The 21,391-nt window shown below is 41.9% G+C and overlaps 1 protein-coding gene across 1 annotated transcript in view; it reads right to left on the minus strand.

Annotated features, from left to right (window-relative positions):
• Window positions 1-310: 310 nt before the first annotated feature.
• Window positions 311-21,391, minus strand: part of LOC120991009 (deoxycytidylate deaminase-like) — a 93,618-nt gene continuing 72,537 nt past the window's right edge. Inside the window, exons 6-9 of the mRNA XM_040419899.1 lie at window positions 13,940-14,036; window positions 4,785-4,884; window positions 708-840; window positions 311-411 (exon numbers count right to left, since the gene is read on the minus strand). Of these exons, the coding sequence (XP_040275833.1) occupies window positions 311-411; window positions 708-840; window positions 4,785-4,884; window positions 13,940-14,036 (431 nt within the window). The remainder of the gene's footprint in view (window positions 412-707; window positions 841-4,784; window positions 4,885-13,939; window positions 14,037-21,391) is intronic.

A 21,391-nucleotide genomic window follows, 5' to 3' on the forward strand; every position in this document is an offset into this window, starting at 1 on the left:
AACTATCCGCCTTCCTATCCATCGTGTCCTTCAGTTGACTGAGATCATCAAAAGGCAGTGAGGATCTACATGAGACTTTGGCTATGGGGACATCGATTTTAGGTGGTTTGTCCCATAAAGAGCACTCAACTTCTTCAAAAAGGGATATTTTCTCTTAACCGAGCCTGGGATGAAACTGCGCTTATCCGGATGTTTCCAGTCCCTGTTAAACATGGCCCCGATATTTCTATGGATAAAAAATAAATAAATTGTTTTCGTTTGTAGCCCCTCAAACATTATGTCCCGTACAGATTGGACTTCTTTAGCATCTTCAAAATTCATGGCTGCTCCAACCATCTTGAATGGGGGAAAGAAAAAGTCTACTGCCACCTTCGTCATCCGAGGATGAAGCTGTGTCTACTTCCCCGCTTTCTAGGAATTCATCAGAACCTCGCAAAGTTAAAGCAGACTTTTCTCTAGAACAGGCATCCTCAAACTGCGGCCCTCCAGCTGTTGCAAAACTACAACTCCCAGCATGCCCGAACAGCCTACAGGTATCAGACTACAGCAGGGCATTGTGTGAGTTGCAGTTTTACAACAGCTGGAGGGACGCAGTTTGAGGATGCTTGCTCTAGAACTTCTCTGTCTATGGTGACTGTGTTCTTTTCTAGATAGCAAGGTACTATTGACTTCTTCCCCATTCATTTCCTTCATGCATCCAACCATACCCGGGGATTCTTCAGCAATGGCATTTTTAATGCATGCTCTACATAACGGTTTAGTAAAGGCTGAATCTAGCTTTGTTTTACAGAGGCCACATTCTTTATGGCGCGTTTTAGTGGTGGCTTTTTTAGGTTTATCCTTATATAATAAAAAAAATTAAAAAAAACACACACAACATACACATATGGCCAAGATAAAATAATCCTCCAAAAAAAGTCCATTACATTGAAGATAGACCCATACCCTGATTCATACCACAGGTACAGGGGTAACTGGGTCTCTTGTGTTCTCCCCAGAGCTCTCCATACTGGGATACCTCTTACAGCCTTGGATCTGGAAGAACTCCGCAAAGATCCTAAGGCAGGCTTGAACTGGGCTGAAGAATGCTCTGAATCCAGCATGTGACACCAGGATCACCTGATTAGCGCTTCCTCTTATGCATCGTGCGCCTTTGAGCTCGTCACTACTGCTCTGCTGCTTTGAAAAGAGCGCTCCTTCAAGCTCCGCCCGCTCTTACTTGCCTGCTCTGTGGAGGCCAGACCCCAGACGCCACGAGGCGAAGCAGGGATCGCTCTCCGTGCCTGCTGCCCTCTGGTGAGTACCGCCGCGTCCGTCCAGAGACCAACGACAGTGCACCGTCTTCAACGTGTGCGTAGCGGGGAACTCACGCGGCGCACCCCTCTGCCCAGCCAACCTTAATCCAGGGAGAAACTACTCCCCATGTAAAAATAAAAAGCCTGCATGTTGTCCTTCCAGGACAGGAAACCACTGAATGAGGGAGAGGCTCCTTTTAATTTATACCTGTGGGTTTCCTGTCCTGGGAAGCGGATCCTCTCTCCGGGTGCCGTCATAGGACGTAGGAATAAATTAAGTTGTAACAATAGTATAGCAGATGTAAAATATACCAGCTAATAGACATAAGGGAGATTTATCAAAACTGGTGCAAAGAAAAAAAACTGGCTTAGATGCCCATAGCAACCAATCAGAAGGAGCCTTTCATTTTTCCAAAGGAGCTCTGAAAAATGAAAGATGGAATCCAATTGGTTGCTACGGGCAAATAAGCCAGTTTTCTCTTTGCATCAGTTTTGATAAATCTCCCCCATAGACAAAACAAACCTAAATGTGCTCGTCATCCACATCTGAAATCTGCAGCATGTCAATTTATGCTGCGATCTCAATTTATACTGCAATGGAGGTCGTGAAATTCAGTCATTTCTCCAGCAAAAAACATACAATTCATTCATGCTGGGCCATGCATTTTCCCCTGTATATTACGTAGTGTAAAACTACTCTAGATCAAGAGTTACAGGCCGCGATGAGTCCATTCCAGTGGAATATTCCAATCTGCACATCATAATCTAATAATTGTAGATAAGACAGTCACCGTTTCCCAGTAGTATCATGCTCTTCCATTAATCTAAAAGATACACCGGATTGCAAGCTATAATGCTCAGTGACAAAGAAAATTAACACAACAAAATCCACAAGGACTAATCATACAAGTTTATTAGCAACATATTAAAGAATACAAAAAGTAGTAAAATCTACCAACACAATTAAAGATATATTACAGGGAGAAGAGTAAAGGGCTTGGCCCATCCCACACATTGACGGCACACTGCTACAATACGCCACCAGTCAGATATATTAGGTGGGGTCCCAGTGGTGGGAGCTGCACCTCTCTAGAACGGGGCTCCCAAAGCAAAAAGGGGAGAGCTCCACATTCTCCATTCATTTCTATGGGAGTCTTGAAAAGAGCCAAGGGAGTGCAATCTGACGTTGGTGGCATTTCCTAGCAACAAGCCAACCCTTTAAGAACAGATTTACCCAAAATCACTGAAATCTATACCTAATAAAAACATTTTAAAAATGGGATATACTTTTACAGAGAGAATACTACAGACAAGTCAGTCCAGAGTCCATGCCAAGTAAAGAAGCAATACTACTACCATCACTGCAGCCAAGTAACAAAAGCATTTGTCACATCTTTAGGCCTGTCAGTATGTGGAACAGAACTGTTAAGCAAGTATTTACTGGTCTTTGGAGACATTTCTTCATCACCAGAAGTAACTTTTCATTGGTTGTCATCGAAACGATTCTACAATGTCAAGGTATATCTTTTATATAAAATATAAATATTTTATATAAAAATATAAAAATTAATAAAATAATAAAAAATGGAAATTAGTCAGGAAATCCACTAGGCGGACATAAAACGCCTTTCTTTTATCTTGAGACTCTAAATTTAATTTATGCAATTAATGAAAACAAAGGGGCAATCAATTATACAAAATATATGTAACAATTTATTTATAAATGAGTAAAATTCCAATATAAAACTGACATAAGATCAATGGATAGACAAATTGACGCAGTACCAATAAACCACCACTAGATGGTGGTATAATCCACTATCATTTTCTCACCAGCACAGAATTATTAAAAGTAACATATGATAAGAAATAAATGATAATTTCTTTATCAAACAGACCAATACTTAATACATCAAGACAAGCTCAGGATTTTCTGTTTACCAACAGGTTATAACATGACAAAATACAGATTAATACAAGAACAATAAATGTTGTCCCTTGACTCTGTCTCAGCCTATGACAATCAAAAATATAAATGATATTAATATGATATTATATCCCACTCAGCAACCAGACTATGGAAATATAATTTCCCAGAGTTTTCCTCTACTCAGATAATGTCTAATCTCCCATTAGCAATATGCATCTTTGCTAAGAGGACAACTAGCATTAGGGAGGTGATTAACACTATACGTTCCCACAATATGGAAACACTTGACTATACGCTGAGAGGAATATCTTAATAATATCACAAGCAAAATATAACATACGTTACCAAGTCAAGGATGGACAGGTTTCGGGTGTAATCAGTTCTCAAAAAAAACTCTTCCAGTGACCAAAAATTAATCCAAGTTTCTTTTTGTTGTTGAAGTAAATTGTTAGTTGCAGTTGTTTCAGTTGAAGAGTGTAGATAGATGGATAGATAGCTAGATAGATCTTCTAACCTCTTACATGCATAGTTTATACCCCATGTTATCTAAGAATTCCTCCCCTTCTAGATTAGGGATCTCCAATCAGACAAGATGGGTGTGTTCGTATGCAGATACCAATGATGTCATTTTAACCCTTGGAACACTGGTGAAAATGCCATACTATTATCAATTTACCTCTAGATGGCACTGTTGTACTACATAACAATTCCGACATTAATTCTAAATATCTAATAATGACCTTATTAACCTCTTGAACATACATCAGTATTAAGGGTTTCTTCCCGACATTTTAATTACCCCTAATCTAGACATGTTGGAGTCACCATCTCCTACTGTCTTCTTAGGGACAATGGACAATGGTTCCTTTTACTTAACATCCGGATTCATTAACTTGGCCACATGGCTGGCTAATAATATTCAGCTCTCCTCATGAAAACCAATTAGTAGGAAGATAACTCCAATACTTTTCTAAACCTTAAAAGTCTATATGGTCAGTGGGATATACACGGCACAAAATATATATTCTAAATTATATATCTATATCTATATATATATATATATATATATATATATATATATATATATACACACACACACACACATCGATACACTGTTATACATAGATTACATATTATATAAGTCATTGGTTAAGATATGTTGCAAATTTAAATACACCACACAGGAATATATAGAATATAATTATGAAGACATGAATGGGACATTCATACACCTAATGCTTCCTACAAAGTAGACTTCCCTAATGATTTTGTAATGAAGTAAAATAATACATTGCTATTCAAATTGTTGTTTCTCACAGATACATGTCTGTAGGGCCCATTATAGTATTAATGGATATACTACATCTGCTCACAATAATTTTAAAAGACAATATACTCTATGTCCCCACAAACATGTTCCCAAATTGAACTCAGCATAACCTCATCTCGGCCTGTTTCAATCCTATAGAGAAATATCAGACTCTGGTTCAATCTGTGACTACACTTAAAGGCAATGGGCATTGATATTTAGACCATAATATCTTTAGATAAGATTGTACATTTATGAAAATGCACGACAACAAGTCTTCAGGAGTCCTCCTGGTGTTATTGATTGAATCAAAGTCAATGACTACTTTTTTCAGCTTGGGTACAAAATTCCTTAAAATATAAAATATATAGGTTAGTTATGTGCTGAAACATGCTTTCCATCAGTCGAATGAGAAGAGAAAGGAGGAGGGGGGGGAGGAATACATTGCTTAGACTTCATGCTCTCTCTAGAGAAGCCAATTATAGTGCCCCATGCAGAGAGAATCCTTAGAAGGGGTAGACAGAAACAAAAAGACACATGGAGTTGCTGAGGCTGTGTGTTTTTCAGCTAACGGAGATCATAAATTATCAGGAAAAGAAAACATTTCTAAGAACTGAGCTCCAGGACTTGGTTTCATTGCTAAAGTTTTTTTTCCTTTTGTGCCAAAACGCCCTGCCCCTTCCCTATTCTCTTTGCTGAAGTTAAATTAAAAGGGTTTCTCCGGGAATTAAAAAACTTATTTTATAATAAATATATTCACAAATAACTTTCATTACTTAGAATGGCTTGTTTTGTCTAGGGAGCAGTCATTAGGAGAAATAAAATGGCCTCCGTCCTATCAGTATACACAAAACCTGTCCTAAAATCACACAGGACGACAAGTTACTTCACCACAATGAGCCATAGAGCTGCCTCATCCTCCTCTCTGCTTGACAGGAATCATGATTCTGAATATAGGTGAATCTCTGTGGGAATGGAGAAGATGAGGAGACATGAGGAGGGTGAGGTGTGGCTAATGAGCAGCAGCTCTTGTATGCAGTCTCCATTACCACAGACCCACATTACCACAGTCTGCCCTGTCCATCCTCTCTGTATATCAAAATTTATATACATTATATATTCTGGATTTTATTACCTATTCATTTACGTCTTATCCATCTATTTTTATATTTATATTTATTTATGTCATTATCAATTTAACTTTCAGTCCTCCTGATACATGTGGGAATATGTTTCCCCCGTCCCCTTCTTTTAAAATAATACATTGCCCTGTAGACCGATCTTTCCCAGTGAAGAATGGCATCTTAAGCACATTTCAACAGCACTGCAGATTGCATCATGAAGACAGCGTGACGCCTGACCTCTCCGTCTGCCGAGCCTCTCTTCACGCCGGCCTGGAAGAGTCACGTCCCATAGCAACAAGTCTGCATCATAGGTCACACCAGCGGACCAGCGATCATGTGACCCTGGGTGACGCTGTTCCTCCTCCCTAGCGATGGGCTGGTCCGTCCATTTAGGTGTGTATATATATCCAGCATGTTTGTCCATTTGTTATGAAATATTCTTCACCCGAAACGCGTAGTGTGGTTGCAATAAATACTTTTTGAAGCTACATCATCCGGAATTGGTTGGTTCCTTGCGCCGAGGGATGCTTCTTTTTCACTTCATTCCAATCCTCTGTGTGGGCCCTGGCACGCTCATCTGAGGACACCTTCATCCGTGGCTGCATACCTACCTTTACATTGGGGATTGAATTTATCTCCGACACGTCTACAGTAGCGTTGTGCCTATAATTGCACAACCCTATAAGGTGAGCCTCCTAAATTGGAGTACATTTCAAAATTCCCAAACGTTTTTACCCTATGGTTCACCCTGTTTTTTTGTCTATACAGTAAACAACGTGCCTTTACACATCCTCTCTGTAAGTCATGTCTCCCCATGAACTAAATTCCCCAGAGTCAGCTAAAGTTCTTATCTGTATTCAGGATCATAATCCCTGACAAGTAGGAGAGGAGGATGAGGCAGCTCTTTACCTCAGTGTTGTAAATTAACTTGTCCTCATGTGTGATCAGGACAGGTTTTGTATGAACTAAATGGGACAACGGCCATTTTGTTTCCCCTGATGATTGCTCCCCAGACAAAACAAGCCATTATAACTAATGAAAGGAATTTAAGAATATATTTATTATAAAGTACTATTTAACCATTTACATTTTCTTAATTCTCAGAGAACCCCTTTAACCACCTCAGCCCCTATGGCTTAAACACCCTGAAAGACCAGGCCACTTTTTACACTTCTGACCTACACTACTTTCACCGTTTATTGCTCGGTCATGCAACTTACCACCCAAATTAATTTTACCTCCTTTTCTTCTCACTAATAGAGCTTTCATTTGGTGGTGTTTCATTGCTGCTGACATTTTTACTTTTTGTTATTAAATCGAAATTTAACGATTTTTTTTCAAAAAAATGACATTTTTCACTTTCAGTTGTAAAATTTTGCAAAAAAAAACGACATCCATATATAAATTTTACTCTAAATTTATTGTTCTACATGTCTTTGATAAAAAAAAATGTTTGGGTAAAAAAAAAATGGTTTGGGTAAAAGTTATAGCGTTTAGAAACTATGGTACAAAAATGTGAATTTCCGCTTTTTGAAGCAGCTCTGACTTTCTGAGCACCTGTCATGTTTCCTGAGGTTCTACAATGCCCAGACAGTACAAACACCCCACAAATGACCCCATTTCGGAAAGTAGACACCCTAAGGTATTCGCTGATGGGCATAGTGAGTTCATAGAACTTTTTATTTTTTGTCACAAGTTAGCGGAAAATGATGATTTTTTTTCTTTTTTTTTTTTTTCTTACAAAGTCTCATATTCCACTAACTTGTGACAAAAAATAAAAACTTCTATGAACTCACTATGCCCATCAGCGAAGCGAATACCTTGGGGTGTCTTCTTTCCAAAATGGGGTCACTTGTGGGGTAGTTATACTGCCCTGGCATTCTAGGGGCCCAAATGTGTGGCAAGGAGTTTAAAATCAAATTCTGTAAAAAATGGTCGGTGAAATCCGAAAGGTGCTCTTTGGAATGTGGGCCCCTTTGCCCACCTAGGCTGCAAAAAAGTGTCACACATGTGGTATCTCCGTACTCAGGAGAAGTTGGGGAATGTGTTTTGGGGTGTCATTTTACATATACCCATGCTGGGTGAGATAAATATCTTGGTTAAATGCCAACTTTGTATAAAAAAAATGGGAAAAGTTGTCTTTTGCCAAGATATTTCTCTCACCCAGCATGGGTATATGTAAAATGACACCCCAAAACACATTCCCCAATTTCTCCTGAGTACGGAGATACCACATGTGTGACACTTTTTTGCAGCCTAGGTGGGCAAAGGGGCCCACATTCCAAAGAGCACCTTTCGGATTTCACCGGGCATTTTTTACACATTTTGATTTTAAACTTCTTACCACACATTTGGGCCCCTAGAATGCCAGGGCAGTATAACTACCCCACAAGTGACCCCATTTTGGAAAGAAGACACCCCAAGGTATTTCGTGATGGGCATAGTGAGTTCATGGAAGTTTTTATTTTTTGTCACAAGTTAGTGGAATATGAGACTTTGTAAGAAAAAAAAAAAATCAATCATCATTTTCCACTAACTTGTGACAAAAAATAAAAAATTCTAGGAACTCGCCATGCCCCTCACGGAATACCTTGGGGTGTCTTCTTTCCAAAATGGGGTCACTTGTGGGGTAGTTATACTGCCCTGGCATTTTCCAGGGGCCCTAATGTGTGGTAAGTAGGTAAATGACCTGTGAAATCCTAAAGGTGCTCTTTGGAATGTGGGCCCCTTTGCCCACCTAGGCTGCAAAAAAGTGTCACACATGTGGTATCTCCGTATTCAGGAGAAGTTGGGCAATGTGTTTTGGGGTGTCTTTTTACATATACTCATGCTGGGTGAGAGAAATATCTCGGCAAAAGACAACTTTTCCCATTTTTTATACAAAGTTGGCATTTGACCAAGCTATTTATCTCACCCAGCATGGGTATATGTAAAATGACACCCCAAAACACATTCCCCAACTTCTCCTGAGTACGGCGATACCACATGTGTGACACTTTTTTGCATCCTAGATGCGCAAAGGGGCCCACATTCATTTTATGAGGGCATTTTTAGACATTTGGATCTTAGACTTCTTCTCACGCTTTAGGGCCCCTAGAATGCCAGGGCAGTATAAATACCCCACATGTGACCCCATTTTGGAAAGAAGACACCCCAAGGTATTCAATGAGGGGCATGGCGAGTTCATGTAATTTTTTTTTTTTTGGCACAAGTTAGCGGAAATTGATTATTTATTTATTTTTCTCACAAAGTCTCCCTTTCCGCTAACTTGGGACAAAATATTCAATCTTTCATGGACTCAATATGCCCCTCACGGAATACCTTGGGGTGTCTTCTTTCCGAAATGGGGTCACATGTGGGGTATTTATACTGCCCTGGCATTCCAGGGGCCCTAAAGCGTGAGAAGAAGTCTGGAATATAAATGTCTAAACATTTTTACGCATTTGGATTCCATGAGGGGTATGGTGAGTTCATGTGAGATTTTATTTTTTGACACAAGTTAGTGGAATATGAGACTTTGTAAGAAAAAAAAAAATAATTTCCGCTAACTTGGGCCAAAAAAATGTCTGAATGCAGCCTTACAGGGGGGTGATCAATGACAGGGGGGTGATCAATGACAGGGGGGTGATCAGGGAGTCTATATGGGGTGATCACCCCCCTGTCATTGATCACCCCCCTATAAGGCTCCATTCAGATGTCCGTATGTGTTTTGCGGATCCGATCCATGTATCAGTGGATCCGTAAAAATCATACGGACATCTGAATGCAGCCTTACAGGGGGGTGATCAATGACAGGGGGGTGATCAATGACAGGGGGATGATCAGGGAGTCTATATGGGGTGATCACCCCCCTGTAAGGCTCCATTCAGATGTCCGTATGTGTTTTGCGGATCCGATCCATGTATCAGTGGATCCGTAAAAATCATACGGACATCTGAATGCAGCCTTACAGGAGGGTGATCAATGATAGGGGGGTGATCAATGACAGGGGGTGATCAGGGAGTCTATATGGGGTGATCACCTCCGTCATTGATCACTCCCCTGTAAGGCTCCATTCAGACGTCCGTATGCGTTTTGCGGATCCGATCCATCTATCAGTGGATCCGTATAAATCATACGGACATCTGAATGCAGCCTTACAGGGGGGTGATCAATGACAGGGGGGTGATCAATGACAGGGGGTGATCAATGACAGGGGGGTGATCAGGGAGTCTATATGGGGTGATCACCTCCGTCATTGATCACTCCCCTGTAAGGCTCCATTCAGACGTCCGTATGCGTTTTGCGGATCCGATCCATCTATCAGTGGATCCGTAAAAATCATACGGACATCTGAATGCAGCCTTACAGGGGGGTGATCAATGACAGGGGGGTGATCAATGACAGGGGGGTGATCAGGGAGTCTATATGGGGTGATCACCTCCGTCATTGATCACTCCCCTGTAAGGCTCCATTCAGACGTCCGTATGTGTTTTGCGGATCCGATCCATCTATCAGTGGATCCGTAAAAATCATACGGACATCTGAATGCAGCCTTACAGGGGGGTGATAAATGACAGGGGGGTGATCAATGACAGGGGGTGATCAATGACAGGGGTGATCAATGACAGGGGGGTGATCAATGACAGGGGGGTGATCAATGACAGGGGGGTGATCAGGGAGTCTATATGGGGTGATCACCTCCATCATTGATCACTCCCCTGTAAGGCTCCATTCAGACGTCCGTATGCGTTTTGCGGATCCGATCCATCTATCAGTGGATCCGTAAAAATCATACGGACATCTGAATGCAGCCTTACAGGGGGGTGATCAATGACAGGGGGGTGATCAATGACAGGGGGGTGATCAGGGAGTCTATATGGGGTGATCACCTCCGTCATTGATCACTCCCCTGTAAGGCTCCATTCAGACGTCCGTATGTGTTTTGCGGATCCGATCCATCTATCAGTGGATCCGTAAAATTCATACGGACCTCTGAATGGAGCCATACAGGGGGTTATCAATGACAGGGGGGTGATCAATGACAGGGGGGGTGATCAGGGAGTCTATATAGGGTGATCAGGGGTGATCAAGGGTGATCAAGGGCGAATAAGGGGTTAATAAGTGACAGGGGGATGGGTGTAGTGTAGTGGTGCTTGGTGCAACATATTACTGAGCTGCCTGTGTCCTCTGGTGGTCGATCCAAACAAATGGGACCACCAGAGGACCAGGTAGCAGGTATATTAGACGCTGTTATCATAACAGCGTCTAATATACCTGTTAGGGGTTAAAAAAATCACATCTCCAGCCTGCCAGCGAACGATCGCCGCTGGCAGGCTGGAGATCCACTCGCTTACCTTCCGATCCTGTGAACGCGCGTGCCTGTGTGCGCGCGTTCACAGGAAATCTCGCGTCTCGCGAGAGGACGCGCCGGCGCGTCCAGGAGGAAACAATCAACCACCTCCAGGACGGTCCGGAGGTGGTTAAAGGGATTCTGTCACCAGGTTTGACCCCTGTCAGCTAAACATATGCTGATGTTCAGGGCGTCTTCACGATTCCTAATGTGGGCTTATAAATGTCATCTGTGGGCTTATTTAGCTAAAAAACAGCTATTACTAACCTGTCAGTCAAACAAATAAGGTGCCCAAGGGGATGTTAATGGGTGCAAGATGCCTGCCGCACCCACCGCCGTTCGTGACCAGCGTCGCCTTTCCAGACTTCTGCGCCGCCTCCTAATCCTCTGTGCCGCCTCTCGCTCTCCCCCCCCCCTCCCACCTCCTCCTGCTGCTGTAAGATCTCGCGCATACAGGGGTTGAGCGAAGTGCCGGCGCATGCGCACTTCGCTGTAAGAAGCCAAATGGAGAAGTCCGCACGGGCGCATCAGGCAGAGCCCTGTGCGCAAGCGCGAGATCTTACAGCAGAAGGAGGGGGGAGGGAGGGAGAGCGAGAGGCGGCACAGAGGATTAGGAGGCGGTGCAGAAGTCCGGAAAGGCGGCGCTGGGCACGAACGGCGGTGGGTGCGGCGGGCATCTTGCACCTATTAACATCCCCTTGGGCACCTTATTTGTTTGACTGACAGGTTAGTAATAGCTGTTTTTTAGCTAAATAAGCCCACAGATGACATTTATAAGCCCACATTAGGAATCGTGAAGACGCCCTGAACATCAGCATATGTTTAACGGACAGGGGTCAAACCTGGTGACAGAATCCCTTTAAGTATACTTGTGTTAAAAATAAAAAAAATAAAAAAATAAAGTTCGCCTTCGTTGTCAGGGAAACTGCTATAATTTTTCAATGCAATAAACTGATGGTCTGATCTGTTCTTACGTATCCCCAGGGGCTTAACGATCGGTCGCAGAGGGTACGACCACGACCGGCAGAAGGAGAGGGCCCACTGCACTTCTATGTAATGGGAGCGCTCAGACGGGGCCCAGCATTAAGTACAGTGACAATGCCGGGCCCCATCAGAGCGCTCTTAAAACATGTACAATGGGGGTTGCAGAGGTGGTGGTGGGGGCCCCCCCATGTGCTCACCCGGCAGTTCTCGTCACTGCCGGGGGGGGCTCGTCTCCAGAATGAAGCAGGGAGCTGTCTCCGCTCCCTGCTTCACTTTACTTCTGACCTCCGGCGCTCCCCCTGCACATGGCACTGCTGGCTGTGGGAGGAGCGCTGAAGGCCTTCAGCACAGCCAGGAGCGCATCAGGGAAGAGGGTAAGTATGCGTTTGTTTTTTCCCATAGAGCTGCAGACTGGAGGCAAAAGGGGGGCACATGTACTGTAATGGGGCACAATCTGACAACTACTGTGATGGGGCACATATCTGGGCATTTCTACAGTGAGGGGCACAAAACTAGGCATAACTATTTTGAAGGGACTACAAGGTGGGCTTTATTACGGTCAGGGGCCACAATGTGGGCATTAGTACTGTGGAGTAGCACTTAGGGGAAATGTCCTAGATTACCCTGCTATACATTGGCATGGCTCAGTCTTACAGGCCAGCACAGCGCCCCCTGCTGGTGATTTCACAGAGGCAGCCACCATCCCTTCCTTTAGGTGATTATAATTTTTTCCTTTATCACTACAGGGACCTTGTTCTGGATCCAGTGGACATCACACCAACACCACCCTGGATGAGGTAGGACCAGATCTTATTAGTTAGGACTAGGTGAGTGTAGCCATGCATTGGGCTTAGTGTAAAAATAAAATAAAAACATTTAAAATGTATTTTTTTGTTTTGGGGGGGGGGGAGGGGGGGTGCCCCGATCCAAGTTTGCACTGGGGCCCATAACACTCTAGTTACACCACTGCGTATCTCCTCTATAAACGATCAAACACACAGTAAATAGCTCAGTTCAAGCCCTTTGACAAGGGCAGATAATTCATAAGGACGCTCATTTCTGATCATGGGCTCCTGTAAGCATGGCAGCGATCAGCCAACAAACAAGCAAATGCTTGCTTCAGCTGATGACATTTTTTTACATAGTCTTTAGGTCACTATTGTCGGCAGCACACTCCCCAATGACACAAATGTGCTGCCGACAACGAATAAACTATATGGGATCTGAAGGATCATATTAACGATGGCACATTTAACATGCAGTTTGCAGCAGCCCAATCTGGTCTGAAACTGGCCTGTGTACAAGGCCCCTTAGGGTCTATTCGTATCTCATTTGTACACATCATTGGTATACTTCAGGGGTATTTCCCAATGCAAGGCTCCAAAATCTCTATAAGTATACAGCGTGGTATGCCTACACAGTGGAATATATCATAGCCTTCCATCAGAGATATACATTAATTAATGGAATGTGAGCAAGATGAGGTAAGATTAGGGATTTTTTTTAAATTTTTTTTTTTAAATAGGGGTCAAAAAGAAATCTGATTTTGCACTGTGCTGAATTGTAAACTTTTCAATAAAATGATAAATTTGGAAAAAATAAAGTAGAATTTCTCTACATATTCCTCCTGTCACCAGACTAATCCTTCAGTGTTTACAGGATTAGGCCGAATGCACACGGCCGTGAGCGGTCCGTGGTATCCCGGCCTGGCATCCTGCTAACAGCAGGAGCGCACGGAGTCATTGGTTGCTATGCCGCCGCTGCACTACAGTACTACACTGTTATGATCTATACGAGTGTATTACTGTAGTGCAGCGGCGGCATGAAGCGCACAGCGTCATAGCAACCAATGACTATGTGCACTCCTGCTGTCAGCAGCAGTAATTTTACAACTATGCAATATACAGTCTGACAATAAACTTCAGTTACCATAGTAAAAAGTATAGAAAAACATTTTGGTCTTACGTGCATTTGATCCCAGCAAGATCAAACAGGTGTCTTGAAGCTTTCATTTCTGGAGTGTCATGATACTTATCTGACATGTATATCACATCTTTAATACCTATAATAAAAATATATATATATTATATATATCTCCATGCATTTCAGGAGACAAGAAACCTAAAGAACATCAGTACATTTATCACTTAAAACAAACCAGTAACTAAAAGGGGGCTTAACACCTTCCTGCTGTACACAATTTTTTTTATCCTCCCAGTTTTCACATAGTGAAAACTTGACTTTACATGTAGTCTTATGAGGGCTTTTTGTGCCTCTTTAACCACCTCAGCCCCCCTAGCTTAAACACCCTTAATGACCAGGCCACTTTTTACACTTCTGACCTACACTACTTTCACTGTTTATTGCTCGGTCATGCAACTTACCACCCAAATGAATTTTACCTCCTTTTCTTCTCACTAATAGAGCTTTCATTTGGTGGTATTTCAATGCTGCTGACATTTTTACTTTTTTTGTTATTTATCGAAATTTACCGATTTTTTTGCAAAAAAATGAAATTTTTCACTTTCAATTGTAAATTTTTTTTTAAAAAGAACGACATATAAATTTTTCTCTAAATTTATTGTTCTACAGGTCTTTGATTAAAAAAAAAATGGTTTGGGTAAAAGTTTCTGCTTTTTGAAGCAGCTCTGACTTTGAGCACCTGTCATGTTTCCTGAGGTTCTACAATGCCCAGACAGTAGAAAACCCCCACAAATGACCCCATTTCAGAAAGTAGACACCCTAAGGTATTCGCTGATGGGCATAGTGAGTTGATAGAACTTTTTATTTTTTGTCACAAGTTAGCGGAAAATGATGAATTTTTTATTTTTTTTTACAAAGTCTCATATTCCACTAACTTGTGACAAAAAATAAAAACTTCCATGAACTCACTATGCCCATCACGAAATACCTGGGGGTGTCTTCTTTCCAAAATGGGTTCACTTGTGGGGTAGTTATACTGCCCTGGCATTTTAGGGGCCCAAATGCGTGCGAAGTAGTTTGAAATCAAAATCTGTAAAAAATGGCCGGTGAAATCCGAAATTTGCTCTTTGGAATGTGGGCCCCTTTGCCCACCTAGGCTGCAAAAGTGGTATCGCCGTACTCAGGAGAAGTTGGGGAATGTGTTTTGGGGTGTCATTTTACATATACCCATTCTGGGTGAGATAAATATCTTGGTCAGATAAATATCTTGGTCAAATGCCAACTTTGTATAAAAAAAAAAAAAATGGGAAAAGTTGTCTTTTGCCAAGATATTTCTCACCCAGCATGGGTATATGTAAAATGACACCCCAAAACACATTGCCCAACTTCTCCTGAGTACGGCGATACCACTTTTGCAGAGATGACGCACGGATGCGTCCAGGAGGAATGAATCGACCGCCTCCAGGACGCATCCGTGCGTTAGGCGGTCCGGAGGCGGTTAAAGTGGTTCTCACTTCAGCCAGTGGCATTTATCATGTAGAGAAAGTTAATACAAGCCCCTTACTAATGTATTATTATCCTTTGTTGGCTGGATTCATTTTTCCATCACATTATACACTGCTTGTTTCCATGGTTACGACCACCCTGCAATCCATCAGTGGTGGTCGTGCTTGTACACTATAAAAAATAAATAAATAAATAAGCATGACCACCACTGACTGATTGCAGGGTGGTCTGTAACCATGGAAACAAGAAGTGTATAATGTGATGGAAAAATGAATCCAGCCAGCAAAGGAGGCAATATGGATAACATATTAGTAAGTGCCTTGTATTAACTTTCTCTACATGATGATAAATGCTATTTGCTGAAGTGAGAGAAGCCCTTTAATGGCACCATTTAATGTGTGTGTATGATTTTGTGGTTCTCTCACGTTAAGACTATTCACATTACTTAGATACCAAAACTGGTAGCAACATGGATCTGACCTACAGGTGCATCTCAATAAATTAGCACATCGAAAAGGTTTTATTTTATTTTTTCTCAGTAATTCAAAAAAGTGAAACTCAGATTCATTTCATAAAGAGTGATCTATATCAAGTGTTTATTTCTTTTAATGTTGAAGATTGTGGTTTACAACCAATTAACACCGAGATGTCAGTACCTCAAAAAATTAGAACATTGTGAAAGATCAATATTGTAGACTCATGGTGTCACATTCTAATCAACACAAAACACCTGCAAAGCTTTGCTAAGCCTTTAACCCCTTAGTGACCACGCCTGTTTGGGCCTTTATGACCAAGTGTTTTTCTTCTTTTTTTCCATCATCGCTTTCCAAGAGCTATAACTTTATTTTTCCGTCTATATAGCATTACGAGGGCTTGTTTTTTATGGAGCCATTTTGGAGTACATATAACTTTGATTAACTTATTAACTCTTTCTGGGAGGGAGATAAAAATACTGCCACTGCATTTTTACGTTATAAATTTAATGGCGTTCATTTTCCGGTATAAATAACATATCTTTATCCTCTGGGTCAGTACGATTACAGTGATACCAAATACATCTATATTTAAGCTTTACTACTTTCTTTGCAATAAAACCCCTTTTTTTAAAAACAAAAAAATTATTTTGCATTGCCGCTTCCCATGACCCATAACTTATATGGGTGGTCACTAAGTGGTTAAATGGCTGCTTCAGGATGCCACACAATCATGGGGAAGACTGCTGACTAGGGATGAGCGAACTTCTGTTTTCAAGTTCCGCGTACAAGGTTCAGGTTAGGGTTGTTTCGGGTATCAAATTTTCGATACTTTTGCCTGGTATCGACCTCGGTACCAGGATTTGCCTTTTTTCCCCCGATACTAGGCTTCGCTATTGCGTAGTCTAGTATCCTCGAACAATGAGTGCACTGCTCTCGGCACGCTCAGCGTTCTCCTCTGCAGAAAGGAGGCGGTCCATCTGCGCAGGAGAAGGAGGAAAGCCGAGCGAGCAGCTGTCACTGCAGACAGAGCCAACAGAGGTACATTTATCCCTTTGATCCGTTAGCCTGCGCATAAGCTACTGCGATGCCGTGCCAGCAATGGGCATTGCAGGGCGCATGCCCCGGCCAAGGAAGTCAGCGCGCAGGATCGAGAAAACAGATGGGCGGGCAGTGGAAGAGGCTGGGCGGGGATAAAAGCCGAAGAGGCAAAACTGCCTGGGCACCAACACTGTGGACACCGCCCCTGGGCACTTGCGAGCCCTCATTTACATATGCATCAAAGTTTGTTTTTGGCAGTTTTACAAGTCCACAAAAGCATATAAAAGGTACCGTTTTAATCATCTGTGTTGAGGCTACAGCGCTATGGGAACTGTTAAAAAGGGGTAAATGTGCTGACAGACTCCCTTTAATACACGAGTTTCACTTTTTGAATTGAATTACTGAAATAAATTCACTGATTATATTATGATCCATTGAGATGCACCTCTATGTACTCTACACATTTAAGCAATTTTCTGGACTATTCTGTATCCATCCTAGTGGCGGAACTGAGGATATAAATACTCCCTGCTTAAACAAGCCGTTTTTGAAGCTACCCCATCTCCTTCTTATCCACCAGCTTGGGCGTTGGTGCAACAGCTCACCAATATTTGATCTGAGCCACCTGCAGAGCTATGTGAGAACTTTATTTTTTCAGGGCTGTAGTTTTTACTGGTACATACTTATTATTCCATTTTTTTTAACCCCTTAAGGACACAGCCTTATTTCCCCTTAAGGACCAGGCCATTTTTTGCAAATCTGACCAGTGTCACTTTAAGTGGTGATAACTTTAAAACGCTTTGACTTATCCAGGCCATTCTGAGATTGTTTTTTCGTCACATATTGTACTTCATGACACTGGTAAAATGAAGTCCAAAAAAATTTTTCTTTTTGCATAAAAAAATACCTAATTTACCAAAATTTTGAAAAATTAGCAAATATCAGAGTTTCAGTTTCTCTACTTCTGTAATACATAGTAATACCCCCAAAAATTGTGATGACTTACCATTCCCCATATGTCTACTTCATGTTTGAATTATTTTGGGAATGATATTTTATTTTTTGGGGATGTTACAAGGCTTAGAAGTTTAGAAGCAAATCTTGAAATTTTTCAGAAATTTACAAAAACCCAATTTTTAGGGACCACTACAGCTCTGAAGTCACTTTGCGAGGCTTACATAATAGAAACCACCCAAAAATGACCCTATTCTATAAACTACACCCCTCAAGGTATTCAAAACTGATTTGACAAACTTTGTTAACCCTTTAGGTGTTGCACAAGAGTTATTGGCAAATGGGGATAAAATTTGAGAATTTCATTTTTTTGCCTAATTTTCCATTTTAACCCATTTTTTCCACTAACAAAGCAAGCGTTAACAGCCAAACAAGACTGTATCTTTATTGCCCTGACTCTGCCGTTTACATTAACACCCAATATGGGGCCGTAAACTACTGTACGGCCACACAGCGGGGCGCAGAGTGAAAGGTGCGCCGTTTGGTTTTTGGAAGGCAGATTTTGCTGGACTGTTTTTTTGACACCATCTCCCATTTGAAGCCCCCTGATGCACCCCTAGAGTAGAAATCTACATAAAAAGTGACCCCATCTAAGAAACTACACCCCTCAAGGTATTCAAAACTGATTTTACAAACGTTGTTAACCCTTTAGGTGTTGCACAAGATTTAATGGAAAATAGAGATACAATTTCAAAATTTCACTTTTTTGGCAGATTTTCCATTTTAATATTTTTTTTCAAGTTACAAAGCAAGGGTTAACAGCCAAACAAAACTCATTATTTATGACCCTGATTCTGTAGTTTACAGAAACACCCCATATGTGGTTGTAAACTGCTGTACGGGCACACGGCAGGGCGCAGAAGGAAAGGAATGCCATACGGTTTTTGGAAGGCAGATTTTGCTGGACTGGTTTTTTGACACCATGTCCCATTTGAAGCCCCCCTGATGCACCCCTAGAGTAGAAACTCCAGAAAAGTGACCCCATTTTAGAAACTACGGGATAGGGTGGCAGTTTTGTTGGTACTAGTTTAGGGTACATATGATTTTTGGTTGCTCTATATTACACTTTTTGTGCGGCAAGGTAACAAGAAATAGCTTTTTTGGCACCGTTTTTTTGTTTTGTTATTTACAACATTCATCTGACAGGTTAGATCATGTGGTAATTTCATAGAGCAGGTTGTCACGGATGCGGCGATACCTAATATGTATTCAATTTTTTTAATTTATGTAAGTTTTACCCAATGATTTCATTTTTAAAACAAAAAAAAGTTTTAGTGTCTCCATAGTCTAAGAGCCATCGTTTTTTCAGTTTTTGGGCGATTATCTTAAGTAGGGTCTCATTTTTTGCGGGATGAGATGATGGTTTGATTTGCACTATTTTGGGGTGCATATGACTTTTTTAACGCTTGCTATTACACTTTTTGTGACGTAAGATGACAAAAATGGCTTTTTTTACACCGTTTTTTTTTTTTTTTTTTTTTTACGGTGGTCACCTGAAGGGTTAGGTCATGTGATATTTTTATAGAGTCGGTCGATACGGACGCGGCTATACCTAATATGTATACTTTTTTTTATTTATGTAAGTTTTACACAATGATTTCATTTTTGAAACAAAAAAATGATGTTTTAGTGTTTCCATAGTCTAAGAGCCATAGTTTTTTCAGTTTTTGGGCGATTATCTTAAGTAGGGTCTCATTTTTTGCGGGATGAGATTATGGTTTGATTGTTACAATTTTGGCGTACATGCGACTTTTTTGATCACTTTTATTACCTTTTTTTGGGAAGTAAGGTGGGCAAAATTTCAATTTCATCATAGTATTTTATTTTTTATTTTTATGGTGTTCACCGTTCGGGTAAAGTAACATGACCGTTTTATAGATCAGGTCGTTACGGACGCGGCGTTACCAAACATGTGTAGGGAATTTTATTTTTTTAATTTTTAATCAGTGATAAATGTGTTTTTTGATTTTTACTTTTTTTTCACTTTTTTTTACTTTTTTTTTACCCAGACCCACTTGGTTCTTGAAGATCCAGTGGGTCTGATGTCTGTATAATACAGTACAGTACAATATATAGGGTACTGCACTGTATTTTACTTACACTGAACAGATCTATGCTTTCAGCACAGATCTGTTCAGCACCATGGACAGCAGGACGCCTGAGACGGCGTCCTGTTGCTATGGGAAGTTGTGGCAGACGGGGAAGGGTGAGGACGGGGCTGGCGGGGGGCTGTCTGGGAGCTCTCTCCCTCTCCCATCGGGGGGCTGCAAAGGCACAGCAGCCCCCCGATCGGAGAGGGAGGCAGCTCCCTCTTACTGTTAACTTTTTCCATACAGCGGTCTGTATGGACCGCTGTATGGAAAGGGTTAAACGGCTGACATCGCATCACCGATGTCAGCCGTTTATACCAGGGTGCCAGCAATGTGCTGGCACCCTGGTATACCCACTGTACACCAACGATTATTCAATGGGAGGCGGGCGGGGGATTGCGATCCCGCCTGCCGCACCACCCCCCTGCACCTCCCACTGGGCTAAAATCTTTCAGAGGTGCAGGGGGGGTGATAAATATATATTTTCGCCACACTAAAGTTTCTGAACGCCGCGGTCAGGGACCGCGGGGATCAGAAACTGCAGAAATCGCAACAAACCGCAGGTCTGAATTGACCTGCGGCTTGTTGCGATCGCGGACACGGGGGGGGGGGGTCACGGGACTTCCCCCCGCGCATTTAGCCGAGGTGCCTGCTCAATGATTTGAGCAGGCACCTTGTTCCGATCACAGCCGGCCGGGCGGCAGTGATCGGAACAACACATGACGTACCGGTACGTCATGTGTCCTTAAGGACTCGGGAAACATGCCGTACCGATACGTCATGTGTCCTTAAGGGGTTAAAAGACAATTTGCCCACTTTTTCCCAGTTCTGGCATTCACTTTGCAGGATACATACATTTAAATAGATCAGACATGGTAATACCAATTATGTTTAAGTACATTTGGAAAAAGGAGTTTTACATATATAATGAAAAAAAAAAAAGTTTTTTTAGTCCCCCTAGGAAAGTTGAACATGCAGTTGTTAGATTATTTATACTATAGAAGGAAATCATTTATTATTATTACTGTCAATAAAGCTTGTGAGGTCTTCCTATAAAGCCCTGCTTTAATAGAAAGAATACAATTGCAGGCCTGGGAGACCCACAAGTCTGCCATAACAACCAATTGGGATCCCACAATTTAACTGCACAAGGATGGGGGGGAAGGCAATCTGAGAAGAGATGGATCCACCCTATCCTATCTACTCAGATGCTGCTGTTGCTACCTGCTGCAGCATCTGAGGGATGAAATGATCAGAATTATGTCTGGTCGCTGCGGGCAGGTGTTCGCGTTACAAGTGGAGAGACCTTTAGCGGGTGAGCCATGCCGTCTTTATTCTGTAAGTCTCTGCACTTATGCAAACTCTCAGAT

The sequence above is a fragment of the Bufo bufo genome, chromosome 2 (genome assembly GCF_905171765.1).
Source record: "Bufo bufo chromosome 2, aBufBuf1.1, whole genome shotgun sequence".
Lineage (NCBI taxonomy): Eukaryota > Metazoa > Chordata > Amphibia > Anura > Bufonidae > Bufo > Bufo bufo.